The sequence below is a fragment of the Pseudophryne corroboree genome, chromosome 3 (assembly GCF_028390025.1).
Source record: "Pseudophryne corroboree isolate aPseCor3 chromosome 3, aPseCor3.hap2, whole genome shotgun sequence".
Classification (NCBI taxonomy): domain Eukaryota; kingdom Metazoa; phylum Chordata; class Amphibia; order Anura; family Myobatrachidae; genus Pseudophryne; species Pseudophryne corroboree.
In genome coordinates, this window is record NC_086446.1 from 387,818,059 (window position 1) to 387,842,859 (window position 24,801).

The window sequence follows — 24,801 nt, forward strand, 5'->3', positions numbered from 1 at the left end:
CGGGCCGACCGACTTGCTTGCAGCGAGGGCCAGAGAGCGCAGCGTGCTCCTCTCCTGCTCCACAGTCCGGTCTCCGGCGGCAGCGTGGGGATGTTAAATCAGGCGCCGGTTTGTGAGCCAATAAGACCTCGCAGACTGGCAGCCAATCAGGAGCTATCGGTCCGCGAGCTCTGATTGGCTCACGAACCGGCGCCTGATTTATGATACCTATGCCGCCACCAGAGCCTGGACTGTGGAGCAGGAAAGTTGCGCGCTGTGCTCTCCTGCCCTCACACACAGCCAGGCAGCAGATCCCAGGCAGCAGCGGCAGTGAGCACATTGGGGGCATATGTTATCTGGCACTGTGGGGGCATATGTATATCTGGCACAGTGTGGGCATATGTGTATCTGGCACTGTGGGGGCATATGTGTATCTGGCACTGTGGGGGCATATGTGTATCTGGCACTGTGGGGGCATATGTTATCTGGCACTGTGTAGGCATATGTATATCTGGAACAGTGTGGGCATGTGTATCTGGCACTGTGGGGGCATATGTTTATCTGGTACAGTGTGGGCATATGTGTATCTGGCACTGTGGGGGCATATGTATATCTGGCACTGCACTACTGGTGGTATATTTGTATCTGGCACTATTGGTTGCAAATATGTATCTGGCACTGCACTACTGAGGGCATATTTGTATCTGTCCAGTGTCGGACTTGGGCATGAAGGGCCCACCAGGGAAATGCAATCACAGGGGCCCACTAAGGGGCATTGCCATATGCTGGAAGGGCTGTGACCAAGTGACCAGAGAGGAGTGGCCAGCCATTATATGCGCCACCTAGCATAGTATATAAAGAAAAAGGGTTCTACCTCGCTGCCCACTTCAAGCTGTTGTGTATGTGTCTGGGTTACACCGGGAGAGAGTAGTAGTACATGCCTCCCAACATGACCCTCTCCAGGAGGGACAAAATGCTCTGCTTCTGGACGTTTCTCTTAGTTTAAAATTGCTGGCACCTGTTTTAAACAGATTAATGGATAAGAAAGGTGTTTCAGCACAGGTGATGGCAATCATAAATTAAGAAGGAAGTCCAGGAGCGGAGCATTCTGTCCCTCCTGGAGTGGGTCATGGTGGTCATTCCGAGTTGTTCGCTCGGTAATTTTCTTCGCATCGCAGTGATTTTCCGCTAACTGCGCATGCGCAATGTTCGCACTGCGACTGCGCCAAGTAATTTTGCTATGCAGTTAGGTATTTTACTCACGGCATTACGAGGTTTTTTCTTCGTTCTGGTGTTCGTAATGTGATTGACAGGAAGTGGGTTTTTCTGGGCGGAAACTGGCCGTTTTATGGGAGTGTTTGAAAAAACGCTACCGTTTCTGGGAAAAATGCGGGAGTGGCTGGAGAAACGGAGGAGTGTCTGGGCGAACGCTGGGTGTGTTTGTGACGTCAAACCAGGAACGACAAGCACTGAACTGATCGCACTGGAAGAGTAAAGGTCCGTACACACTTAACGATAAAATGAGCGACGTCGCTCATTTTCCCCCTCCTTGAGCGACGTCGCTCATTTTATCGTCAAGTGTGTATGCCGCCAGCGACGACCGATGCGCGGCCCCGTGGGTCGGCAACGATTGTCGCTGTCGGTAGGGCATGCATGAAGGATGTGGACTGTCGTCCACGACCTTCATGTAGGGCTGGCGGGGGCGTGACGTCACTGAGCGATATGAGCGGTCATATCGCTCAGTGTGTATAGTCGGCCGGCCCGGGAGGGGGAAACATTAGACGATGTCGCTCACATTTCACCACACCGTATTGATCCTTCTTCACATTACACCGCACCATATTGATCCTTATTCACATTATACCCACTGTATTGCTCCTTATTCACATTACACTGCTCTGTATTGATCCTTATTCACATTATACTGCACCGTATTGATCATTATTCACATGACACAGCACTGTATTGATCCTTTTTCTAATACATTTTAGATTAGTCACTTTTTTTATATAATGTGGCAGCATTACTACAATAATAATAGTCTTTACTAGTTTTTAGTGTAAGAATAAGAAAAATGTGATATATGTCTGCGTTACTAGGCTATAATATACTGGGTGGGATATGCTAAAGGGAAGATGCGGTTATACTGCATTTCCCATATGTACTAAGCCCGACAATGGGGGTCATTCCGAGTTGTTCGCTCGCTGCCGTTTTTATCAGAATTGCGATCATTCTAAAATCCGGCAATTCTGCGCATGCGTATGGGCCGCAGGGCGCACGCGCTAAGTACTTTCACACAAAACTATGCAATTTTACACAGGGCTGTGCGTCGCTTTTCAGTCGCTCTGCTGATCGGTGAGTGATTGACATGGAGTGTGGGTTTCTGGGTGGTAACTGAGCATTTTTCGGGAGTGTGCTAAAAAAACGCAGGCGTGCCAGACGAAAACGCAGGAGTGGCTGGGAAAATGGGGGAGTGGCTGGCCGAACGCAGGGCGTGTTTGTGACGTCAAACCAGGAATCAAACAGTCTGCAGTGATCGCAACCTAGGAGTAGGTCTGGAGCTACTCAGAAACTGCAGGGAAATATTTAATAGCAGAACTGCTATCCTTTCATTAGCAATTCTGCTAAGCTAAAATACACTCCCAGAGGGCGGCGGCCTAGCGTTTGCAATGCTGATAAAAGCAGCAAGCGAGCGATCAACTCGGAATGAGGGCCAATGCCGGGCTTTGGTGTGGAGGGTAACGCCAGCTTTTCTGGCGTAAACCTATAGAAGCTTATAGACTTCTTTCCACATTGTGTTGTCAGAGGGATCTGATCAGATCCCTCCCAGCACCCCTAGCGGCCACCATGTCACTCTTCGCATGTGCAGGCAGACTACCGAGTCAAAAACCCGTAAGTCCATCGAACAATGAATAGTGCTGATCGCAAAGGTCAGCTCTTATCAGGAGAGCTGTCCTTTGTAGTACTAATTGCATATGTTAGTTTAGTACATATGAGATTAGTATGCATGCAATGTGTGGCTTGTTGTATCGCAATACCACAAGAGGTTTGTACATCCTGCCTTCTATGAGATGTGATAAGACAACAATCGAAAACATAGGCAGCATTAAAAGCATCAATAAGGTGATGTAATATAAATTGTGACACCACAACGGTTAAGATGCCAGCTATCGGGATCCAGGCAGTTGGAATACCAAAGCTGGAATATCGACAGCCATCAGATGCCAGAATCCCAACAGCCAGCATCCCAACTGTAAGGGGTTTGGTTTAGGCACTAAAGGGGAGGGTTAGGCTGCTGGGAAGGAGGGGGGGGGGGGGGGGGGGAGGGTTAAGGTTTAAGGGAGAGGGGGGAACATACTTACCTAACCCCCGTCAGGATTTCAAACATCAGGATGCCGGCACCGGTATTGTGACCGCCAGCATCCCATCCACTGGTCAGGCATACTGTACCCCCCATTCCTGTAGACAAATCAGTGAGACTTTGTCCTCTATGATGAGTGTCTCACCTTTTCAGTATGTTCTGTATGCGTCACCTGCTGTGGCCTTTCTTACCCTGTGTGCTCTGCAGAGGATCTCCCAGTCACTTACAGTCACCTCAGGACGTCAGTATGACCTTGCATCTCCGCCCAACCTCGGCTCCTTCCTGCATGTACTAAAAGTAAGAGCGGGAGGAGCCACAGTTCCTTCTTCTTCCAAGCAGGTTGTACGCTGTCAGCAGGCCCGCAGCAGGTGCACATGCTCCTTCTGCAGAGTGCAGACACAACTGCACACATTGCGCCGGGAGGGGGGGTAGGAGACTTGAGTGGGGATTTCTTAGATCAGAAGCACCCTCAAATCCGCCACTATAATCCAGTCACTGGACCCTGACCCCTTTTTGTAGTGGGCGGAGCTATACAGCAGGCTATTTACACGGTTCCCTGTCTGTATGAGTTGCTGCCTGGTGCCTACTCAGAGCTGACAGCTCCGATCGCGGTAGGAAGCCAGAGCCGCCAGCGCTGTCAGCATGCCAGATGCCCCGCAAACTGCTGCTGAGCCTGACCCTGCCTGGCTGTATGTGTTGCTGCCTGAATGGCTCCGATCACAGTGTGAAGCCAGAGCCACAGGCACGGTTAGCATAGCATGTCAGATATCAGATGCCCCGCTGTTAGCATAGCATGTCAGATGCCCCACTGTTAGCATAGCATGTCAGATGCCTCCTTTTCTGACGGGAGCCGGGGAGGAGAGCGCAGCCCCGCCCTCACACAAAAGAAGGCATGGCTAATACTCGGCAGAGCCTACCGGTGAGTTCAACGGCTCCCCGGTGGCCCAGTTCGAGCCTTTATCTGGTCCCTATATGTGTATCACACGCCCATTTTTTTGGCACAGTACCACTAAGAAACTTTTCCTACTTGCACCACGGCATTAAAGTAAATGTTTTCTTCACGATACTTGACATCTCTTTGATTATACTTTATTGTTGGTTTTTCTAAGAAAACTTTGAAAATTGCATATAAGACCCTTTTTTGTTTTTCTTGCTGTCCACACAAGACTTAAGGGGACATTTACTAAGCAGTGATAAGAGTGGAGAATTGAGCCAGTGGAGAAGTTGCCCCATCAACCAATCAGCAGCTCTGTATAATTTTATAGTATGCAAATTATAGATGTTACTTCAGTGCTGATTGGTTGCCATGGGCACTTCTCCACTGGCTCACCTCTCCGCTCTTATCACTGCTTAGTAAATGCCCCCCTTAGACCTTGATTATTCGGCCCAGTTGGGATTTTGAGTTTGACATGCCTGCTGTAGAGGAACATAAATTGTAAATACAGCTGCCTAAGCCAATCACATACTTCTGTGCCAGTGATGTAGACTTGCATCAGTGGCACAGAGATGTAACTTGCATTTTTCCCCCAACAATGGGGTATATTTACTAAGGTCCCGATTTTGACCGAGATGGTGTTTTTTCTTCAAAGTGTCATCTCGGGAATTTACTAAACTCAAATCACGGCAGTGATGAGGGCATTCGTATTTTTTTGGAAGTCCAAGGGTAAAAATACGATTGAATACACCTTCGGTCAAACGCGGCTGTTTAGGTATGGTTCTCGGTCATTTACTAACCATTCGTATTTGTAATCTGTACCATGAAAATGCATTTGCGGCCGTAAAAAAATACAAATCGTAAAAAAGTCCTAAAAAAAAGTAGACCTTCTTTTGATAAGCGTGTTTACACGTGTATTCAATTATCCATTAGTCACACCTGAATTTTTGGCCCTTTAAAAGGGTCCCAAGCACATTTTGACCAGCTCTCACTCTGAAATGGCTGCTGCCGTGTGTAGTACAGATTTATTGTTTGCTGGGGGATACCTGAGACTGCTCCATGAGGCGACAATAAATCAGGGCCAGGTAAGTCAACATGGTCAGCAGGTTGTACAGGTGCCGCGGAGGCTGCGCAGACCTCGTTTTTTAGGGCTCGTTTAAACTTAAACGCATTGTCCGATGATAGGGTCATACAGATGTTTCGGCTAAATAGAAGCAACATTTTCCGTCTGTATGACCTTGTCAAACTGGACCTAGACCCTGAGACAGCACGCTCTCGCTCTGTCTCAGGCCTGCACAAACTCCTGGCTGTGTTGCACTTTATGGCTACTAGGAGCTTCCAGGCTGTGACAGGCGACGTCATTGGTATCTCCCAGCCCACCTTTTCCAAATATTTAAATCAGGTGAGTTGAAACATACATACACGTCTATGTCTAAGTGTTGCTTCTGTTATGTGTTATAACACAGTATTGTATTGATTACAGATCATGACACTCACCTTAAATTTTGTAATGTCCACTCAGGTTTTGGATGTGTTGGAACCCCATATAGATGCATCTATCTGCTTCCCTACCCAGGAGTCGCAGTGGCATGCAGTCAGGGTAGCTTTCTATGAGCTTGCTGGCATGCCCAATGTGCTGGGTGCCATAGATTGCACACACGTTGAGCTGAGACCACCTAGGGGGAGGCAATATGTTTTCACAAACAGACATTTTCGCCAATCCACTAATGTGCAGGTGGTTTGTGATGCAAATCTCAAAATTATGAGTGTGGTTGCAGGTTACCCTGGCGGCTGCCATGACTCCTTCATCCTCAGTCAGTCATCACTGTTCAATAAGTTTGAGGACGGACAAATGCCTGATGGCTGGCTGCTGGGTATGTTCCAAGTGTGTTGTGTGTATGTGTGGTAACTTCAAGCTCCTGACTTTTGTATGTGTTTTACCATAATCCACATGTCCTAATGTTGGCTATATCTGTATTTCAGGTGATGGTGGTTATGGCTGCTACTCTTGGCTCCTTACTCAATTGTCCCAACCTGATTCTCCTGCTGAACACAATTATAATAATGCACATAAGTCTACGCGGAATGTGATAGAAAGATGTTTTGGGGTGCTGAAATCTAGGTTTCGGTGTCTTGATAAGTCTGCTGGGCTTTTGTTGTATAGTCCTTCAAAGGTGACTAGGATTGTGTTCTGCTGCTGTTTTCTTCATAATCTGTGTTTGAGTCAACATCTGCCACATGTTGGTGATGAAGAAAACAGCCAGCAAGTAGGTGAGTTAGAAACATCTGGTGACAGTGTGAGTACAGATGTAGGGAGGCAGGTAAGGCAAGAAGTGATTCGGCGTTATTTTACCGGTAAGTATTATTGAGTTATAAATAACCTTGCCTAACCACTTTTTAAAAATGTATTGTAGGTGTGAATGTTGTTTGTGTAGCGTTAGTGTTTGTTAATTATACTGTTCTTTACAGTTATACTGTTATTTGAATAACTTACACTGTCACTCATTAGCACATTAAACCATACACATATTGCGTGTAAAATAATGTTTTGCTTGGACACAGGCATTTTTGGTGTAACAATTCCAAAAAATTTATTTTGTAACAACCATTTCATGCATCCTTCAATTTTTTTATTTTTTTTTGTGTGCTGGGTGCAGAGGATTGACCTGGTTCGTTAGTCCGTGTTCTGCTGGAGCGTCTAACAGGGGAGGTAACTGGGGTCTGGCTTGGTGTTGTAGTTCCGGAGCTTGAGCTGATTTGTTGGGATGCCAACACATTAATGCTTTGGCTGAGGTTGTGTATGCTTGCAGTCAGTTGGGTATTTGTGGCAGTGTTGCTGGCAATAATTCTGGAGAGGTTTTCGTTCACCAGTTGGTTGTGTTGTATTATTTGTATGAGGGCTTGTTGCTGCCGCTGTTGTTCATCCATGATTCTGACTAAATTGGCTTGCATTTGACTGTTGTCTGCCCTTATCTGCTCCATTGAATTGGCAATTCTGCCAACCTGAACTATCAGTCTGCCTGAGTTCCGACTGAGGCGAGGAAGGTGATGGGGCAGACTGGCAAGGTATTGGGTGTGGGTGTTCAGGCAGGCATAGTGTTGTGCCTGTTGTGTGGCCCAACTGCTCCAAAACTCAGGGGCCATTTGTTGCTGGGGTGGTGTTGGCCTCAATTGGGGGCTATGGGATGTTTGGGGTGATTGTGTTATGTCCTGCTGCGTGGTTGGCTGGGTAGGATCGATGGGCTGCAGGTGTAGTGTGTAGGTAGGCTGCTGGTCACTTTCCTGCTGTGCGTCCTCGTCCATGATGGGTGGTTCTGTATGGGGTTGATAACAGCCACTATTTAGTTTTGAAAATATTTATTTGCTTGACGTAAACATGCCTTACTTAATAATATTCATGTTGAAAATGAAACAGAGATTGTGGGCTAAAATTACCTAGGAATCTTACCTTTTTTTACACATATGTGGCTTCTAACTTTCCATACTCAATTGAAAAAGGAATTAGGGTATTGTCGGACTCTGTGCCATAATGAATGTGCAAACACGAAGAACTGTCGCCATTTTAAATGAATGCATTTACAGATTATGTATGACCCTTCCTTTTGTTAAACACACACAATACATTAAATGTGTTTTTGAACACACTCACAAATTGATCAAGGCAGTCAGTGTTGTGTGGGCAAATTACACCAAAGATATAAAGCACACATTTTTCATTATTTAACCATGTAAATGTCTTAAGGTGGCCTATGTTTAGAAATGGTGATGTTGTCCATGGCAAACAATTGGATTCTAGATTTAAATTTTGTTGCTGTTTATTGTTTAATTTTTAGGAATATTACATGGTTGCTATGGGCAACATCACATCTGAAAATGTAACTGCAAAAATGACCAAAAAAACATGTGCTTGTTTGTGATTATTGCCTGTAATAAGAATTAACCCAAATTTAATATTTTTGCCAGTACACAAACAGTGGTGCAGATGAATTAACCAGGAGAAGACCTAAGGATTTGTTAAACCAGTGATATGTGCAAGGTGATAAAGGCACAAGCCAAACAGGGACGTTCAGGTTTTTTACAGTTAGGATCTGTTTTGCTTCTGCCTTGATCACCTTGCACATATCAGTGGTTTATCAATTCATTATGCCTTATCCAGGTTAATTCATAGACCACACTGTTTAAAATTTTTGTTACAATTAACTGATATGTTTACTCACCAGACAGCTGAGGCGATTGTGGATCCTCGCTTTGTGGACTCGCCAAAATTGCTTGTGGTGGCAGGGACAACACTGCAGAGATGCGCCGTTGGGGTGGTGATGATGGAGCAGCAGATTCAGCCTCAAGACGACGTCTCTTGGTTGGCCTCCTAGGCACAGTCACCAAGCCCTGTGATGGGCGCCTTAGTGGAGGGGGGTTTGCAGAAGAAGAACCTATGTGATAAGATAAACATTAACATTTTGTGCTTCTATGTGTTTGCTGAATATGTGAATACAGTGAATTCTTACCTGCATTCCCACCATCTGCATCACTTGGCAGTGTTGGCTGTGGCCTGGCTGTGCTGCTTCTCTGGCGTACTGTAAAAATAAGAAGAATTACCTTATGGACATACTTTTATTTAACAATGGTTTCTGAAAATCCTTCTTGTGATGTAAACATCTGGAACCTGATGATAAGTAAACTAAATGATGCTTAAGCTTTTCTGGCTGACTTCATTGGGTGTGTATACTTTAAATAAGAATAAAATTATCTAATTAATCCATACACAAAGCCAAATAATGCACAATATTCGAATGAATAAAAATCAAATCACATAGCTTGACACAACCACAATATTGCACGCTAAGGTACCAATTTCCATTCTACAAATACAACACTAGGCTCAAATATCTGCTCAAAAATGTATATAATATTTCACAAAAACACAAAAAAACAAAACCAAACCACAAAGGACAACCCACAACAACACACAATAAACAAAAATCCAAATAAATCTATTTGTTTTCTAAATATACTAACAACATATTCAACACACTTCTTTTAAATACACCTAGAAAGATTTAGTACTTATATAAAATGGAAGGAAAAGGGCAAGGCAACCAGATTACAAAACCAAAAATAATAATAATAATAATAATAATAATAATAATATTAACACTACATCAGTCATGGACAACCTGGGGCTCTCAAGATGTAGTAAAACTACACATACCAGCATGCACTGCAACAGATGTAGCATTCACTAATAACAAAACTGAGGCAATGCATGGTGGTACTTGTAGTTTGCCAACACCTGTAGAGCCACAGGTTGGCCAGGCCTGCACGACATCACCAACACATTGTAACAATTAACAAACTGACAAACACAATTAGCTTGATTAAATTACAAACAACAAAGGACAACACACATATGTTTACACTTTTATTTAAAAAAAACAACAACTCACCATCCTGCCTTGGCCGGTCAGAATCCCGGACATGAGTCGCACCAACCACTTCTGGCGGAATAAGTGAACGCACAGGCTCCTCCCAATCGCGGTAAGATGCACGGAAGGGGTGTCCACCCCCGGTTTGGCGGGCTGATTTGGCCTCCTTGGCCATCTTTGCCTTGACACGGCGCTTTATGTCATAAAAGCGCTTGCGACACGTGTCCTCGGTCCGCCTCACCACACCCTCACTATTCACAGCCGCAATGACCTTCCCCCACAGAACAGACTTCCTACGTGTGGACACCTTGGCAGCATCATGGCCAAACAACTGCCGATAATGCCTCATCAGCTCCCGCACCAAAGCCATATTTTCTGAATAGCTGAATTTCAAATTGCTGCCAGTCTTTGTAGTGGTGCGTGGCTGCGGAGCCACAACACCATCACTATCACTGGAGGCAGCAGCAGCAGCCACCCCCTCCTCCTCACTAACCTCCTCCACCTCACTCACCTCCTCCCTCTCACTAACCTCCTCCACCTCACTCACCTCCTCCACCTCACTCACCTCCTCCACCTCACTCACCTCCTCCACCTCACTCACCTCCTCCCTCTCACTCACCTCCTCCCTCTCACTCACCTCCTCCCTCTCACTCACCTCCTCCCTCTCACTCACCTCCTCCCTCTCACTCACCTCCTCCCTCTCACTCACCTCCTCCACCACACTGACCTCTGACTGGGACATAATCCGGACAAACTACAAATAACACTGAAAAAGAAAAACACAAAACACACTCCTCCACTACCACTACACACCACACACCCAACACACACACACACACACACACACACACACACACACACACACACACACACAAACAATGACAATAGACTTGAAAAAAAAAACAACGACAAAAAAAGAAGACAAACTTTAAAATAACTACACAACAAGTAGGACAAGACTACTTACACACACAGTGCAGCACTCAACAATCGCAAAAAAAAAAAACAAATCCACCAAATTCTCCACAAAACTCACCAACTCCTAACACACCTTTCTCTCACCTCTCCACTAGCTAAACCCACGAGGTGCGGACGGTTTGGGGCGTTTTTATAGTAATGTGCACAGACACTCCTCCATCACGAATCAAACCAATCACGGACGAGTGACAAAAACGAAACTTAGGAAAAAAACACGGCCGGGAACGGAGAAACACTGCCGTAACCGAAATGTGACGCAGTCGTAACAAAAACCGCAGAACACGGCCGACAAACCTCTAAATCGGCCGCATTATACCTTACAAAACCACGAATGACATCGACATCGTAAAACACGAAAAATACAAATACGACAGTTTAGTAAATGAGGCGTAACAAATTCAAAAAGTTGCACAAATACACTTTCGATGACATTCGTGATGATTCTCACTCCAAATCGGTACTAATACGAATCTTAGTAAATATACCCCAGTGTAAGTGATAATGGGAGTAATCAGTAATCAGATCTGATCGCTGGGCTGCTAATTTTGCTGTCCTGCGTTCAGATAGTCGCCGCCTCAAGGGGAAGTTAAAATTTGCAGTGCAAGTGTGCGATCGCATGTGTATGCCGAGCTGCGAAAATCCACTGTGCAGTCTCTGTCCAGCCCAGGCCTTACTCCTACAGTGTGATGAGAACAGGCTGATCAGGGCCGGAGCTGACGTCAGACACTCTCCCTGAAAATGCTTGGGCACGCCTGAGTTTTTCCAGACACTCCCACAAATGGCCTCTTCCTGTCAATCACCTTGCGAACGCCTGTGCGATTGGATTTTTTGCACCATCCCCTCGCTGACTGGCGATGCACGTTGTTGTCCGACGTGCGTGCACATTCAGTGCATACGTACGCGCAGTTAGGACCTGATCGCCCGCTGTGTGAAAGCGTACAGCAGCGATCAGATCTGAATTACCCCCATTGTTTCCTAAAGTTAGGCAAGATGCAATATGCAATAAGAAATAATGAAGTATGAAGTTTAACTTAAGTTTAGTGTAGGTATTTTCAAATATAAACCTTTTAGTTCCATCCTGCAGCTAGTCAAAATGTATCTCTTGGACCCAGTATCCAATGCCAGACTTGTGTAATGTGTTTAAAGTAGTACTAAGAGTACAGGTCTGGGAAAAATATAGAACTTCTAATAGATCAATCTCAGATAAAAAAAAAATACAAATTATATATATATATATATATATATATATATATATATATATATATATATATATATATATATATATAGTGTCCAACCTGGCACTCCTGCAGGGCAGCAGAACCCCCAAATACAAAGCTTGCTTGTGTGCCCTCCTGGGGTATGGCAACCCCAAATGCAACCAGAAAAAAGCAGGCGGCACTCCAAGACTTTTAAATGAATGAATTTTAGTGCACGAAGTTTAGTGCATAATATCAACGTTTTGGGGCATAACACCCCATCATCAGGATAACAAGTGTGTGAAACAAAAAACAAATTTATACTTGCACGATCCCGCGTTCACCTGCCCGCTGCCGCACGCCGGTCCGGGGCTCTGCCGCACTTCCGGTGACGTCTGACGGAAGTGACATCGTCACATGGGCAGTACCGCCAGCCAGCGCCGGGTGCCGTCCACGGACTCTGCCATTCTTCCTGTCACGTGTGCTGGATGCGGCATCATCCAGGGAACAGCACCGCAGACGGTCTGGGAGGGGAAAACACAGGGCTAGTTACCATGGCGACGCCATGAGACAACATTATAGCAATCATTAATGTACTATCAGTGCACATAAACAAAGTGATATAAATAAAATACATATATAATACAACATGCTGTATAGTGCATATATTCAGTGGCGGATCCAGGGGGGGGGGCACTCGGGGCCGTGCCCCCCCTGTCATTTGTGACCTTCTAACCCCCGGCGCCGCACAGGGAGATGACGGGCGCCCGCTGAGATTGTGTTACCAGCGGGTGCCCGTCTCCCTGCACAGCGGCAGCCGGAGGCAGAAGCTCAGTACTGAGCTCCGGCTTCCGGCGCTATCACTGTGTGCCGTGCGCTATGGGAGAGACGTCAGTCATGACGTCTCTCTCATAGTGCTGACTGAGGAGCGGACGCCCAGGAAGGAGGAGGACTGCAGCGGCCTGGAAGCGGGAACGGGGCTCGGTAAGTATGATGTTTTTTTCTTCCTTAATGCAGCGGGGGCATCTACTGGGGGCAAACTACGGGGGGACATTACTACTGGGGGGGCATCAACAAGGGGCATTACTACAGGGGGGGGCATTACTGGGGGCAAACTACTGGGGGCATTATAACTGGGGGCATCACTACTGAGGGGTCATCTATTGGGGGCAGCTACTGGGGGACATTTTTAGGGGGGGCATCTACTGGAGGCATTACTACTGGGGGGTCATCTATTGGGGCAAACTCGTAGGGGGCATTATTACTGGGGGGTCATCTATTGGGGGCAGCTACTGGGGGACAATTTTACTGGGGGCCATCTACTGGGGGCATTATTACTGGGGGGCATCTACTGGGGGGCATTACTACTGGGGGGGTCATCTATTGGGGGCAGCTACTGGGGGACATTTTTACTGGGTGCCATCTACTGGGGGCATTATTACTGGGGGGCATCTACTGGGGGCATTACTACTGGGGGTCATCTATTGGGGGCTGCTACTGGGGGACATTTTTACTGGGGGCCATCTACTGGGGGCATTATTACTGGGGGGCATCTACTGGGGGCATTACTACTGGGGGGTCATCTATTGGGGGCAAACTCCTAGGGGGCAAACTACTGGAGGACATTATTACTGGGGGGCATCTACTGGGGGCAAACTGCTGGGGGACATTATTACTGGGTGGCATCTACTGGGGGCAAACTACTGGGGGACATTATTACTGGGGGCCAACTACAAAGGTGCTAACTACTGGGGGCATACTACAGGAGGACATTACTACTGGCGGCGTAACTACAGGGGCATTACTACTTGGGGGCTAAACTACAGGGGGGCCAAACAACCGGGGGCATAACTACAGGGGCCAAACTACTGGGGGATAACTACAGGGGCCAAACTACTGGGGGCATTACTACTGGAGGCTAAACTACAAGGGGGGGGGGGGCATAACTACAGGGGCTAAACTACAATGGGGCAAACTACAGGGGGGCATTACTATTGGTGGCTAAACTACTGGGGGCATTACCACTGGGAGGCTAAACTAAAGGGGGGGTAGTAAACTACTGGGGTCATAACTGCAGGGGCATTACCACTGGGGGCATAATGACTGGGGGCATTACTACAGGCAACATTACTACTGGGGGCAATACGGGCATTGCATAAGGGGCACCACTACTATGGGGTCTATATAAGGGGCACTACCAGTACAGTGGACATTGCATAATGAGAGCTACAACTGTGGGCATTGTATAAGAAGCGCCACCTCACATGCACCGAAGCCGCACGCAAATGTACTTGCCCCTTCCATGGTGCCCCCCCTATCATTTTCTTCTGGATCCGCCCCTGTCCCTTACAGTGTTGCTGTGTTGTCCTGCATCAAACCAGTGGTAGTGTCCTGTGCATCAGCCATCAGTCATTCCAGTGACCAGGCAGTCACAGTGGTATACTCTGCTGACATATGTCCAGTGCTGCTGTATAATAATAAGTCCCTTACACTATTGCTGTGTTGTCCTGCATCAGACCAGTGGTAGTGTCCTGTGCATCAGCCATCAGTCATTCCAGTGACCAGGCAGTCACAGTGGTAAACTCTGCTGCCATATGTCCAGTGCTCCTGTGCCACATATTGTATTATATAACTCCAGAAAAATAATGGAGAACAAAAATTTGGAGGATAAAATAGGGAAAGATCAAGAACCACTTCCTCCTAGTACTGAAGCTGCTGCCACTAGTCATGACATAGATGATAAAATTCCATCAACGTCATCTGCCAAGGCCGATGCCCAATGTGATAGTAGAGGGCATGTAAAATCCAAAAAGGCAAAGTTCAGTAAAAAGACCCCAAAAAATAAATGTAATAAATAAATAGATTTCAGTTTGAACACACCACACCCAAATCTAACTCTCTCTGCACGTTATATCTGCCCCACCCTGCAGTGCACATGGGGCCTAATTCAGACCTGGGCCAATATTTACTAATATTCGTGTTTGAGTCGGTTTGTGTAGTGTTTAAACTTGTTTTGTATCGGGTGCATTTTCATGCAACTTTTTGAAACTATATACGCCAAGTTACGAAGCAGTCGTCTTTATTGTTTTCTTGTTTTCCGATGTCGATGCCAGTCGTTTTTTTTTGTGGCACATTTACGGCCGTAATTGTCATTTGCGTACGTGTTTTTGCTTGTTTTTTTTTCTAAGTTAAACGTGGCAGGGTTTTTTTTTTCCCGCTGCCGCATTTTCACTTTTAGTTTAGTTTTTCATCCCTGTCCGTGATTGGTTGTGTTTCAGATGGTAGGAGTGTCTGTGCGCAACCATATAAATACGCCCCAAACCGTCCGCACCTCGTGGGTTTAGTTAGTGGTGAGGAGGGAGGTTGTGCTGTGGAGGTTGGTGAGTAGTTGGTTTGGTGAGGAGTTTTTTGGGCGATTTCTGAGTGTAGTATTGTGTTTGAAAGTAGTCTTGTCATTCTTGTAGTCTTGTTTTTTGTGGTTTTGTCTAATTTTTGGTCCAAGTATTTTTTATTTATAGTCCCTTGTCAGTGTGTGTGTGTGTGTGTGTGTGTGTGTGTGTGTGTGTGTGTGTGTGTGTGTGTGATTTGTGCAGTGGTAGTGGAGGAGTGTGTTGTTTGTCTTTTTATTTTTCTGTGTTAAGTGTTTAGAGTGACACACAATTATGTGTGACTCAGAGGTGGGTGAGGTGGAGGGTGTGAGTGAGGGGGAGGAGGTCGGTCAGGTGGAGGAGGTGAGTGCAAGTGAGGTTAGTGAGGTGGAGGAGGTGGGTGAGGTTGCTGCAGCAGCCTCAAGTGACAGTGATAGTGACAGTCAGAGTGCTCCGCAGCCACGCACCACTAGACTGGCCGGAATGTCAAGTTTAGTTATGCTGAAAATGTGGCATTGGTGCGGAAGCTGATGAAGTATCAGCGGCAGCTATTTGGGCCTGAGTCCGCCAAGGTGCCAACACGGAAGAAGACGGTGTTATGGGCGAAAGTTGTTGCTGCTGTCAATAGTGAGGGGGTGGTCAAGCGGACGGAGGACACGTGCCGCAAACGGTACTATGACATAAAGCGACGTGTCAAGTCCAAAATGGCCAAGGAGGCGAAGTCGGCTCGAAAAACCGGTGGTGGCCAGCCCTATATTGCAAGATGTCTGGAGTATGAGGAGCCCATGCGGAGTGTAATACCTCCTGAAGTAGTCTCTGCAACCCATGTCCGGGATTCAGATAGGCCCAGGAAGAATGGTGAGCATGTGAATTTGCATTAACATTCTATGACCTTTTTTTTTTTTAAATGTGTGTCATGTGACGTTGCATATTACTCCCATCTTCAAGTGTGTGTCAGCAAATACATTGTTTTTGGTAATGTTTTCTACAAAAGCCAATGTAACATCTTACTTTATTGTATGTCATGTGTTTTTTTTTGGGTATATTTTCCATGTGTAGTTTGGACTTGGTGTGTCATTGAATTGTCCAGCAATAATGTATTCCTTTTGCACATTTTAAAGTTTTTAATTTGGACTATGTTTTATATGGACTATGTGCAATGTTGCTAAAACAGTGGTTGTCATGTTAGAGGCTGGAGTAGTGGAAAGTGGTTTGGAAACCACTTACATGTGCAATGTCATTATTACTGACTGTAATAATTTTTCAAAAAAACCCACTATTTGTTTGTTCAGTTTGAGTCTGTATTTGTACCCTGACACAACACTGCAGTCTAATTTATTTTTTTTTTTTAAATATTTTTTGGGGGGGTTTATTTTTGGTTGCCTCATTTAGTGGTAATGTGTGTTTTGGAGTAGTGATGTGCACCGGACATTTTCCGGGTTTTGGTTTTGGATTCGGTTCCACGGCCGTGTTTTGGATTCGGACGCGTTTTGGCAAAACCTCACCGAAATTTTTTTGTCGGATTCGGGTGTGTTTTTAAAAAAAAAAACTAAAAAACAGCTTAAATCATAGAATTTGGGGGTCATTTTGATCCCATAGTATTCTTATCCTCAATAACCATAATTTCCACTCATTTACAGTCTATTCTGAACACCTCACACCTCACAATATTATTTTTAGTCCTAAAATTTGCACCAAGGTCGCTGGATGGCTAAGCTAAGCGACACAAGTGGCCGACACAAACACCTGGCCCATCTAGGAGTGGCACTGCAGTGTCAGACAGGATGGCACTTCAAACAAATTGTCCCCAAACAGCACATGATGCAAAGAAAAAAAGAGGCGCACCAAGGTCGCACCACAGGTATAGAATGTAGATGGATAGTATACTTGACGACACAGAGGTAGGTACAGCAGTGGCCTTCCGTACCGTACTGCTATATATACTGGTGGTCACTGTGTCAGCAAACTGCAAAACTAAAATGCACCACAGGTATAGAATGTAGATGGATAGTCTACTTAATGACGACACAGAGGTAGGTACAGCAGTGGCCTTCTGTACCGTACTGCTATATATAGTATACTGGTGGTCACTGTGTCAGCAAACTGCAAAACTAAAATGCACCACAGGTATAGAATGTAGATGGATAGTATACTTAATGACGACATAGAGGTAGGTACAGCAGTGGCCTTCCGTACCGTACTGCTATATATAGTATACTGGTGGTCACTGTGTCAGCAAACTGCAAAACTAAAATGCACCACAGGTATAGAATGTAGATGGATAGTATATTTAATGATGACACAGAGGTAGGTACAGCAGTGGCCTTCCATACCGTACTGCTATATATAGTATACTGGTGGTCACTGTGTCAGCAAACTGCAAAACTAAAATGCACCACAGGTATAGAATGTAGATGGATAGTATATTTAATGACGACACAGAGGTAGGTACAGCAGTGGCCTTCCGTACCGTACTGCTATATATAGTATACTGGTGGTCACTGTGTCAGCAAACTGCAAAACTAAAATGCACCACAGGTATAGAATGTAGATGGATAGTATACTTAATGACGACACAGAGGTAGGTACAGCAGTGGCCTTCCGTACCGTACTGCTATATATAGTATACTGGTGGTCACTGTGTCAGCAAACTGCAAAACTAAAATGCAGCTTTAGGCAGCTGCCTATGGGCGCCGGCTCCTGAGGGGGCGGGACCGAGTCTCCCAGCACTGTAATAAGGATGTCTCTTAAAAAGACATCCTTATTTTACTACAGTGATGGTTTGCACAGGCTTACTGGCTGAGACTGCAGACATGTCACAGTCTGACATGTCCGGTGTCCGAATTGTAGACAATCAAAATGCTGCTACACGTGAACTCAATGCCACCCTCACTAACCTCAATGAAACACTCAGATCCATGCACCAACAGCAAACAAGCAGCAGTTCTGGTACGACTACTCCAAATATCACGACAATGTCATCACCACCAAGACGCTCCACCAGAGTACGCCAACATGACAGTGGTAAAGGCAAAGGGCAGGACAAGCAGCCACCCAAAAAAAATAACAAATAAACCTCACATTTTAAATTTCAGAGAAGTAAATCAAAATACTTAGTAAGTGTATGTTTGTCAAAATAGATATAACACTCATAATTAATTATAAGTGGTACAAACAACAACAGGAAATTTGTACGCACATTTATTCTTTACCATCTTTGAAATTTTTTGGAGGAGGGAAATGTTGTTTGAGCTGCACATAGATGTTAGCAGGAAGTAACCAGACCACTTGATTTTTTTCTAATCATTACTCTTTCTAGATTCCAATCATTCTCAGATCCTGCAGACACAATAATTGGCAGCCAGGCAGAATGTCTTTAGCAGGAAGTAACCGGACCACTTTATTTTTTTCTAATCATTACTCTTTCTAGATTCCAATCATTCTCAGATCCTGCAGACACAATAATTGGCAGCCAGGCAGAATGTCTTTAGCAGGAAGTAACCAGACCACTTGATTTTTTTCTAATCATTACTCTTTCTAGATTCCAATCATTCTCAGATCCTGCAGACACAATAATTGGCAGCCAGGCATAATCATCCATGACCAATGCAACTTACAATGTGAATTCAAACTGTTTTACATTTCTTCTGTAGACGACTTTACAAGAAAAACACAATAGAGTTGTGTAAAAGTGTCCTAATATGTTTGTGTAAATTTTTAAATTTTAATAACCAAAATGAATGACATTATTGTTGTGGCGTGTTTGTGTGTGTAAAAAATGAGTAATCATATTTACAAACCTGAGGCACAACCCACAAAATGACAAATATTTTAACTTTTAACACTAATGTGTGTAATAATGGATATATGTTGAAAAATGTGTATTGACTTTTAAAACTCCAAATTTACTCCAGCAAACATAAGGCAATAAATTATTTTGGATGAGACAAGTTTGTGTCCCTTTTATAGGCATGATAAGTCAGGTGTGAATGTAAGTGTCAACACATGTAAACACGGCTGAAAAAAGGAGGTCTATTTTTTTGCAGACTTTTTTAACGAATCGCAAAAATATACGACCGCAATTGGGCACTCAGAGACTAACACCCAAATACGAATAAATAGTGAATACCCGTGTTGTATGAAATAACAGCCGCGTTTGACCGATGGTCTATTCATTCGTATTTCTGAACTTTGTCATTCAAACCATTACGAATAGTCCAAACACTGCCGAGATTGGTGCTTAGTGAATTCCCGTGTTGGGACTTAGAAAAAAAAAACACAAATCGGACAAACTCGATTTTTTAGTAAATATTGGCCCTGATCGTAGATGTGCTAAATTTAGCACATCTACGATCAGCTTCCCTGACATGCGGGGCTAGCCAGTTCCTGCCCCACCGCACAAGTACAAAAGCATCGCACAGCAGTGATGCTTTTGTACTTGAAGAGTAGCTCCCTACCAGCGCAGCTCCTGCACGCTGGCAGGGAGCTACTCGTCGCTGTGAGGGTCGCAGTGGTTGCGTGTTACGTCACGCAGCCGCCGCGGCCCCCCCCCCCCCCCGGCCCGGGCACGGGCCAGGCACGCCTGCATTGCACGTATCGCGGGCCTAAAACGGCGTCCAAATTTGGCTGGCCCGCCCCCTCCCGCCTAGCAGGACAAGCAGAGGTGATCACAGGGCTGAGACGGCCGTCGGCTGTCTGGCATGCGCCATGCATTGCAGCGCTGGCGCATGCGCAGCTCAGACCTGATCGGCTGCTGTGCGAAAACTTCGCACAGCACCGATCAGGTCTGAATTAGGCCCATGGTTTTGTCCAACTGCTAACAATCTTGCTGCTGCAATCAAGGGCCTAATTCAGACCTGATTGTAGCAGCAAATTTGTTAGCAGATATAACATGTGCAGAGAGAGTTAGATTTGGATGGGGGGTGTTCAAACAAATCTAAATTGCAGTGTGCAGTGTAAAAATAAAGCATCCAGTATTTACCCTGCGCAGAAACAATATACCCACCCAAATCTAACTCTCTCTGCACATGTTATATCTGCTCCCCCTGCACTACACATGGTTTTGCCCATTTAACAAATTTGCTGCTACAATCAGGTCTGAATTAGGCCCCAGGTCTGAATTACCCCCTAGGCCCCAAAGAGCACATAATGCAAAGAAAAAAAAGCAGGTGCACCAAGGACGCTGGATGACTAGGCTAAGCGACACAAGTTGGCGGCACAAACACCTGGCCCATCTAGGAGTGGCACTGCAGTGGCAGACAGGATGGCAGTTTTAAAAACTAGTCCCCAAAGAGCACTTAAAGCAAAGAAAAAAAAGAGGTCCAAGATGGAATTGTCTTGGGCTCTCTCACCCACCCTTATATTGTTTAAACAGGACATGCACAGTTTAATAAACCCATCATTTCAGCGACAGGTGGTCCCCCTGGAAAAAGCTCGCCAAGTTCTCAGAATCATAGCTACCTACAAACATACCACCTCCATATTTGATGACTTTTCACATTATGAGAAGAGGCAAGAGGAAGAGGACAGTGTCAAGAAGGTGATTAAAAATTAGAGAGGCACATGCAATCAGGAACAAAACACAGGCTTTCACCTCCACTCCTATATTGGTGTGGAACAGAAAGGACTTCAACCAAGCAAATATATAATTATTAATTACCACATTACTGGACAAACTGAAAAACTAGGGGCCAAAGCCTCCAAAATTGTACCCCCTTCTCCATTTCCAGGGATTAAGATAATCTCTGATTTAATGCTGGGATGCAAATAAACTGGTGTATACCACAGGATCAAGATTGGATATTTTCCCCTCCACGGAGTTTGGAGACTTATTTTGTGAAAATCTTGTGGGTTTCTTTTTTTCCCATTTTTTCATTGCATTTTTATTTACATATTTTGTGGCAGATGCCTTATTTTTGTTTTTCACAGCTCCCAGTTACACGCATGTGAGCATACCTGTGTGTCCCAGTTACACGCATGTCAGCATACTTGTGTGTCTTGTTTATTTTATTCATTTTTCTTTTAAATAAAGCAGCCCCTTAGATGTTAGCAGCCCCTCCTGAGCCCCCACAGCAGCCCCGGATGAGTTCAGGTGGGTTCTGTAAAGTACTAAGCACGACTGTGCAGTACATTTTTTGGGTTTTTGAGCTCATGCCCTAGCGTAGCTTACCACTCTACAGTCCAAACTTATTTCATACTATAAGTAGGACTGTGGGAGGAAGCAATGCTCTGTGCCCCCAGCATGCCTCAGCCTGACAAGCCTGACATCTTCCTGGGTGTAAGCCACCATGAAACTCCATACTGGGCCTTATTCAGTAACTGTTTGTGCCTCACAGGAGCTCCTGGCCTATCTAGTGCTGCAGTACAATGGAAAGCTGATGCAATGCAAGATCACTGAAACTCTGTTCTTCTAACACGGCGAGGTCTTGCGATAACCCTACGCAGCTCTTAGGAAAAGAAGATCCCTGTACAACAAATTCGCATCTTCTAAATCAGGGCTGGTCAAACCTGTCCTCGAGACCTACCAACAGATCACATTTTCCAGACCCCCTAGCTGGTGCACAGGTGTAGTAATTACTAATTAAGATGTGCTGCATTTATTCCTAACTGACAATTCTACATATCTCCAGGAGGCTTGGAAAACATAAACTGTTGGTAGATCTCGAGGATGGTTTGGCCAGCCCTTTTCTAAATAAATAATCCCAAAATATGGAACATCAATAATAAATCAAAATTAAGGTTGACTAATTGCAGGCATTCATTTGAGTGAGTCCTTAACATGAAATAATTGAGAAGAACCTCTCTCTAATGCTTCGGCAGAAAATCTAACTTTTACCTCTCCGGCAGTTGCGCTGGATTATGATTCAGTCTCTTCTGAGTCACACTGACTTTGGCCACAAATGTGGTCTCTCCCCACTTTATTTAAAAACCCTAGTTTTCACAAATCTGTTTGTGATGTTGAAGCTTGTTTCATATCTGCTCTACGCTTTCATTTAAACCTAGGATCAAGTACAGCAGCACCCCTGGAATTATACGGCAGCACCCCTGGATTTACACAGCATAAGCAGCACCCCTGGAGAATTATACAGCACAGCAGACAGGCAACAGCACCCCTGGACTTAAACGTCAGTGGGGCTGCCCCCCTGGACTGATAGGGCAGAGGGGCAGCACCCCATATAGGGCAGCACCCCTGGAATGATGTGCAAAGAAAAGATGTGCAAGATGGAATTGTCCTTGGGCCCTTCCACCCACCCTTATGTTGTATAAACAGGACATGCACACTTTAAGAAACCAATTATTTCAGCGACAGGGTCTGCCACATCACTATGGCTGAAATTATTGGTTTGTTTGGGCCCCCACCAAAAAAAAGCAATTAATCTCTCCTTGCACAAACTGGCTGTACAGTGGCAAGATGTCATCCTCATCCTCAGATTCGCCCTCCCCTTCAGTGTTTACATCCCCATCCTCACAGAGAAATAATATTCAAACAAAACCACATCATTTAGGGGTCAGCGGACTTGCTTACGCTATTACCCAAAGTTTCTGAACTTGACAATGTCTTATGATGAATGCGCTGCAGGTGACGTATAAGGGAGGATGTTCCTAAGTGGTTAACGTTCTTAACCCTACTTATTATGTATTGACAAAGGCAACAGATGGCTTGACACCTGTTGTCCAAATTTGTGGAGAAATAATTCCACATCGAAGAGATGTCTTTTTTTGGTATTTTGCCCAGGCATGACAATGGGCTTTTTCATCCCATGGCCAACAACTGTCTCCACTGAAGCCTTATTCAAACAAACCACATCACCATCAGAATCCTCATCGTCACCTTCCTCTGCAGCACCAGCTACACCCATATCCTCCTCATCCTGGTGTACTTCTACAGTGACATCCTCAATCTCAGTATCAGCAACTGGACTGGCGGTTCTCCTCCCAGTACTTGCAGGGGGGCATGCAAATGGGGGTAGGAGCCTCCTCTTCCCATACAGTGTTGTGAAGGTCAGGCCTAGACATCACAACCGTGGACAGTGCCAGCACCCCTGTATTTTCACAACACCCCTGTAATTTTACAGCATACAAGACAAGGCCAGTGTACATTGATTTTCACTGCACCCCTGTATTTTTACAGCATACAGGGCCAGAGTACATTTGTTTTAGCTGCACCCCTGAATTTTTAAAGCATACAAAACAGGGCCAGTGTACATTGATTTTCACTGCACTCTCGAATTATTACAGCATACAAGACAGGGCCAGTGTACATTGATTTTCACTGCACTCTCGAATTATTACAGCATACAAGACAGGGCCAGTGCACATTGATTTTCACTGCACCCTAGAATTATTACAGCATACAAGACAGGGCCAGTATACATGTATTTTCACTGCACCCTAGAATTATTACAGCATACAAGACAGGGCCAGTGTACATTTATTTTACTGCACCCTAGAATTATTATTATTATTATTATTATTACATTTTATTTATAGGGCGCCACAAGTGTTTCACAGCGCCGTACGGAGGACAGTACAAGGAGACAAAACTTAGCATAACAGTAAATAAATAACAAAAATAGAGTGCAGGTAACAAAGAGCACCACAAAACATAATACAGCTTAGATGTAAGTAGCGAGGGAGTAATCATTGTACTACTTGAGGCTGGCGGCCATAGATAGAGAGGAGCCTTTACCAGTAGGAGAAAAAGCAGGTAAAGATTGTCGCTGAGTGAAGTGTGTTGAGAAGAGGGCTTAGACAACAAGAGGAAAGAGGGCCCTGCTCTGAAGAGCTAACAATCTAGTGGGGAGGGGCGACAAACAGATAACATGAGGTGCAAGCAAGCAGGAGGAAGCCTGATGGCAGTATGCAAACAAAGCAGAGATGTTCAAGGCATGGGGCAGGGGGATGGAGGAGCAGCCTAAGGACTAGGTTATGCATCATAGGGGTACGCTTTGATAAATAGGTGGGTTTTCACAGGGCCGTAACTTGGTGTGTGCCAATAGTGTCTTGCCCACAGCGCAGATGCACTGAGGGCGGACCATCAGACAGCTGTCACACGCCAGGGGCAGCGGCCGCCGCTCTTACCCCGGCGTGGCTGCTGGTCCGTTTGGCGGTCCTCGTCTCCGGCGGTCCTCGGGTCCCGGCGTCTGGCTGGCGCAGCTCCCGGCGGTTCCCCGGAGCGTGGGCGCCGCCATGACAGCCGGCATCACGTGGGCGGGGAGCAGGTGATGTCACGAACCCGCTTCACCAATCCAATAGAGGCGGGAGATTCAAAACCGGACGCCGGGCAGAGCCTTGGCGCCTGAGTATCGTCTCTTTTCTGAAGTGGATGCCAGAGCTTTCGTACGCAGTGTGTTTCCCAGCAGCTATACTCCAGTGCATCTAGCATTCAGGGTGCCTTCCTGCAGCACAGTCTCCAGTAATCCGAGCAACTAGTATTTCCAGCGTTCAGTGTCATTCACCATCGCTCACAAGTTCCTCATTCATCAGTGTCCTTATACATCGCTCACCAATTCTTCAGTGTCATTCACCATCGCTCACAAGTTCCTCATTCATCAGTGTCCTT

At 45.5% G+C, this 24,801-nt stretch overlaps 1 protein-coding gene across 1 annotated transcript in view; it reads right to left on the reverse strand.

Moving 5' to 3' along the window:
- Window positions 1-6,884: 6,884 nt before the first annotated feature.
- The window catches only part of LOC135057290 (uncharacterized), a 30,916-nt gene continuing 12,999 nt past the window's right edge, over window positions 6,885-24,801 (reverse strand). The window contains exons 2-4 of the mRNA XM_063963179.1: window positions 8,780-8,848; window positions 8,492-8,704; window positions 6,885-7,588 (exon numbers count right to left, since the gene is read on the reverse strand). Of these exons, the coding sequence (XP_063819249.1) occupies window positions 6,885-7,577 (693 nt within the window). The 5' untranslated portion in view covers window positions 7,578-7,588; window positions 8,492-8,704; window positions 8,780-8,848. The remainder of the gene's footprint in view (window positions 7,589-8,491; window positions 8,705-8,779; window positions 8,849-24,801) is intronic.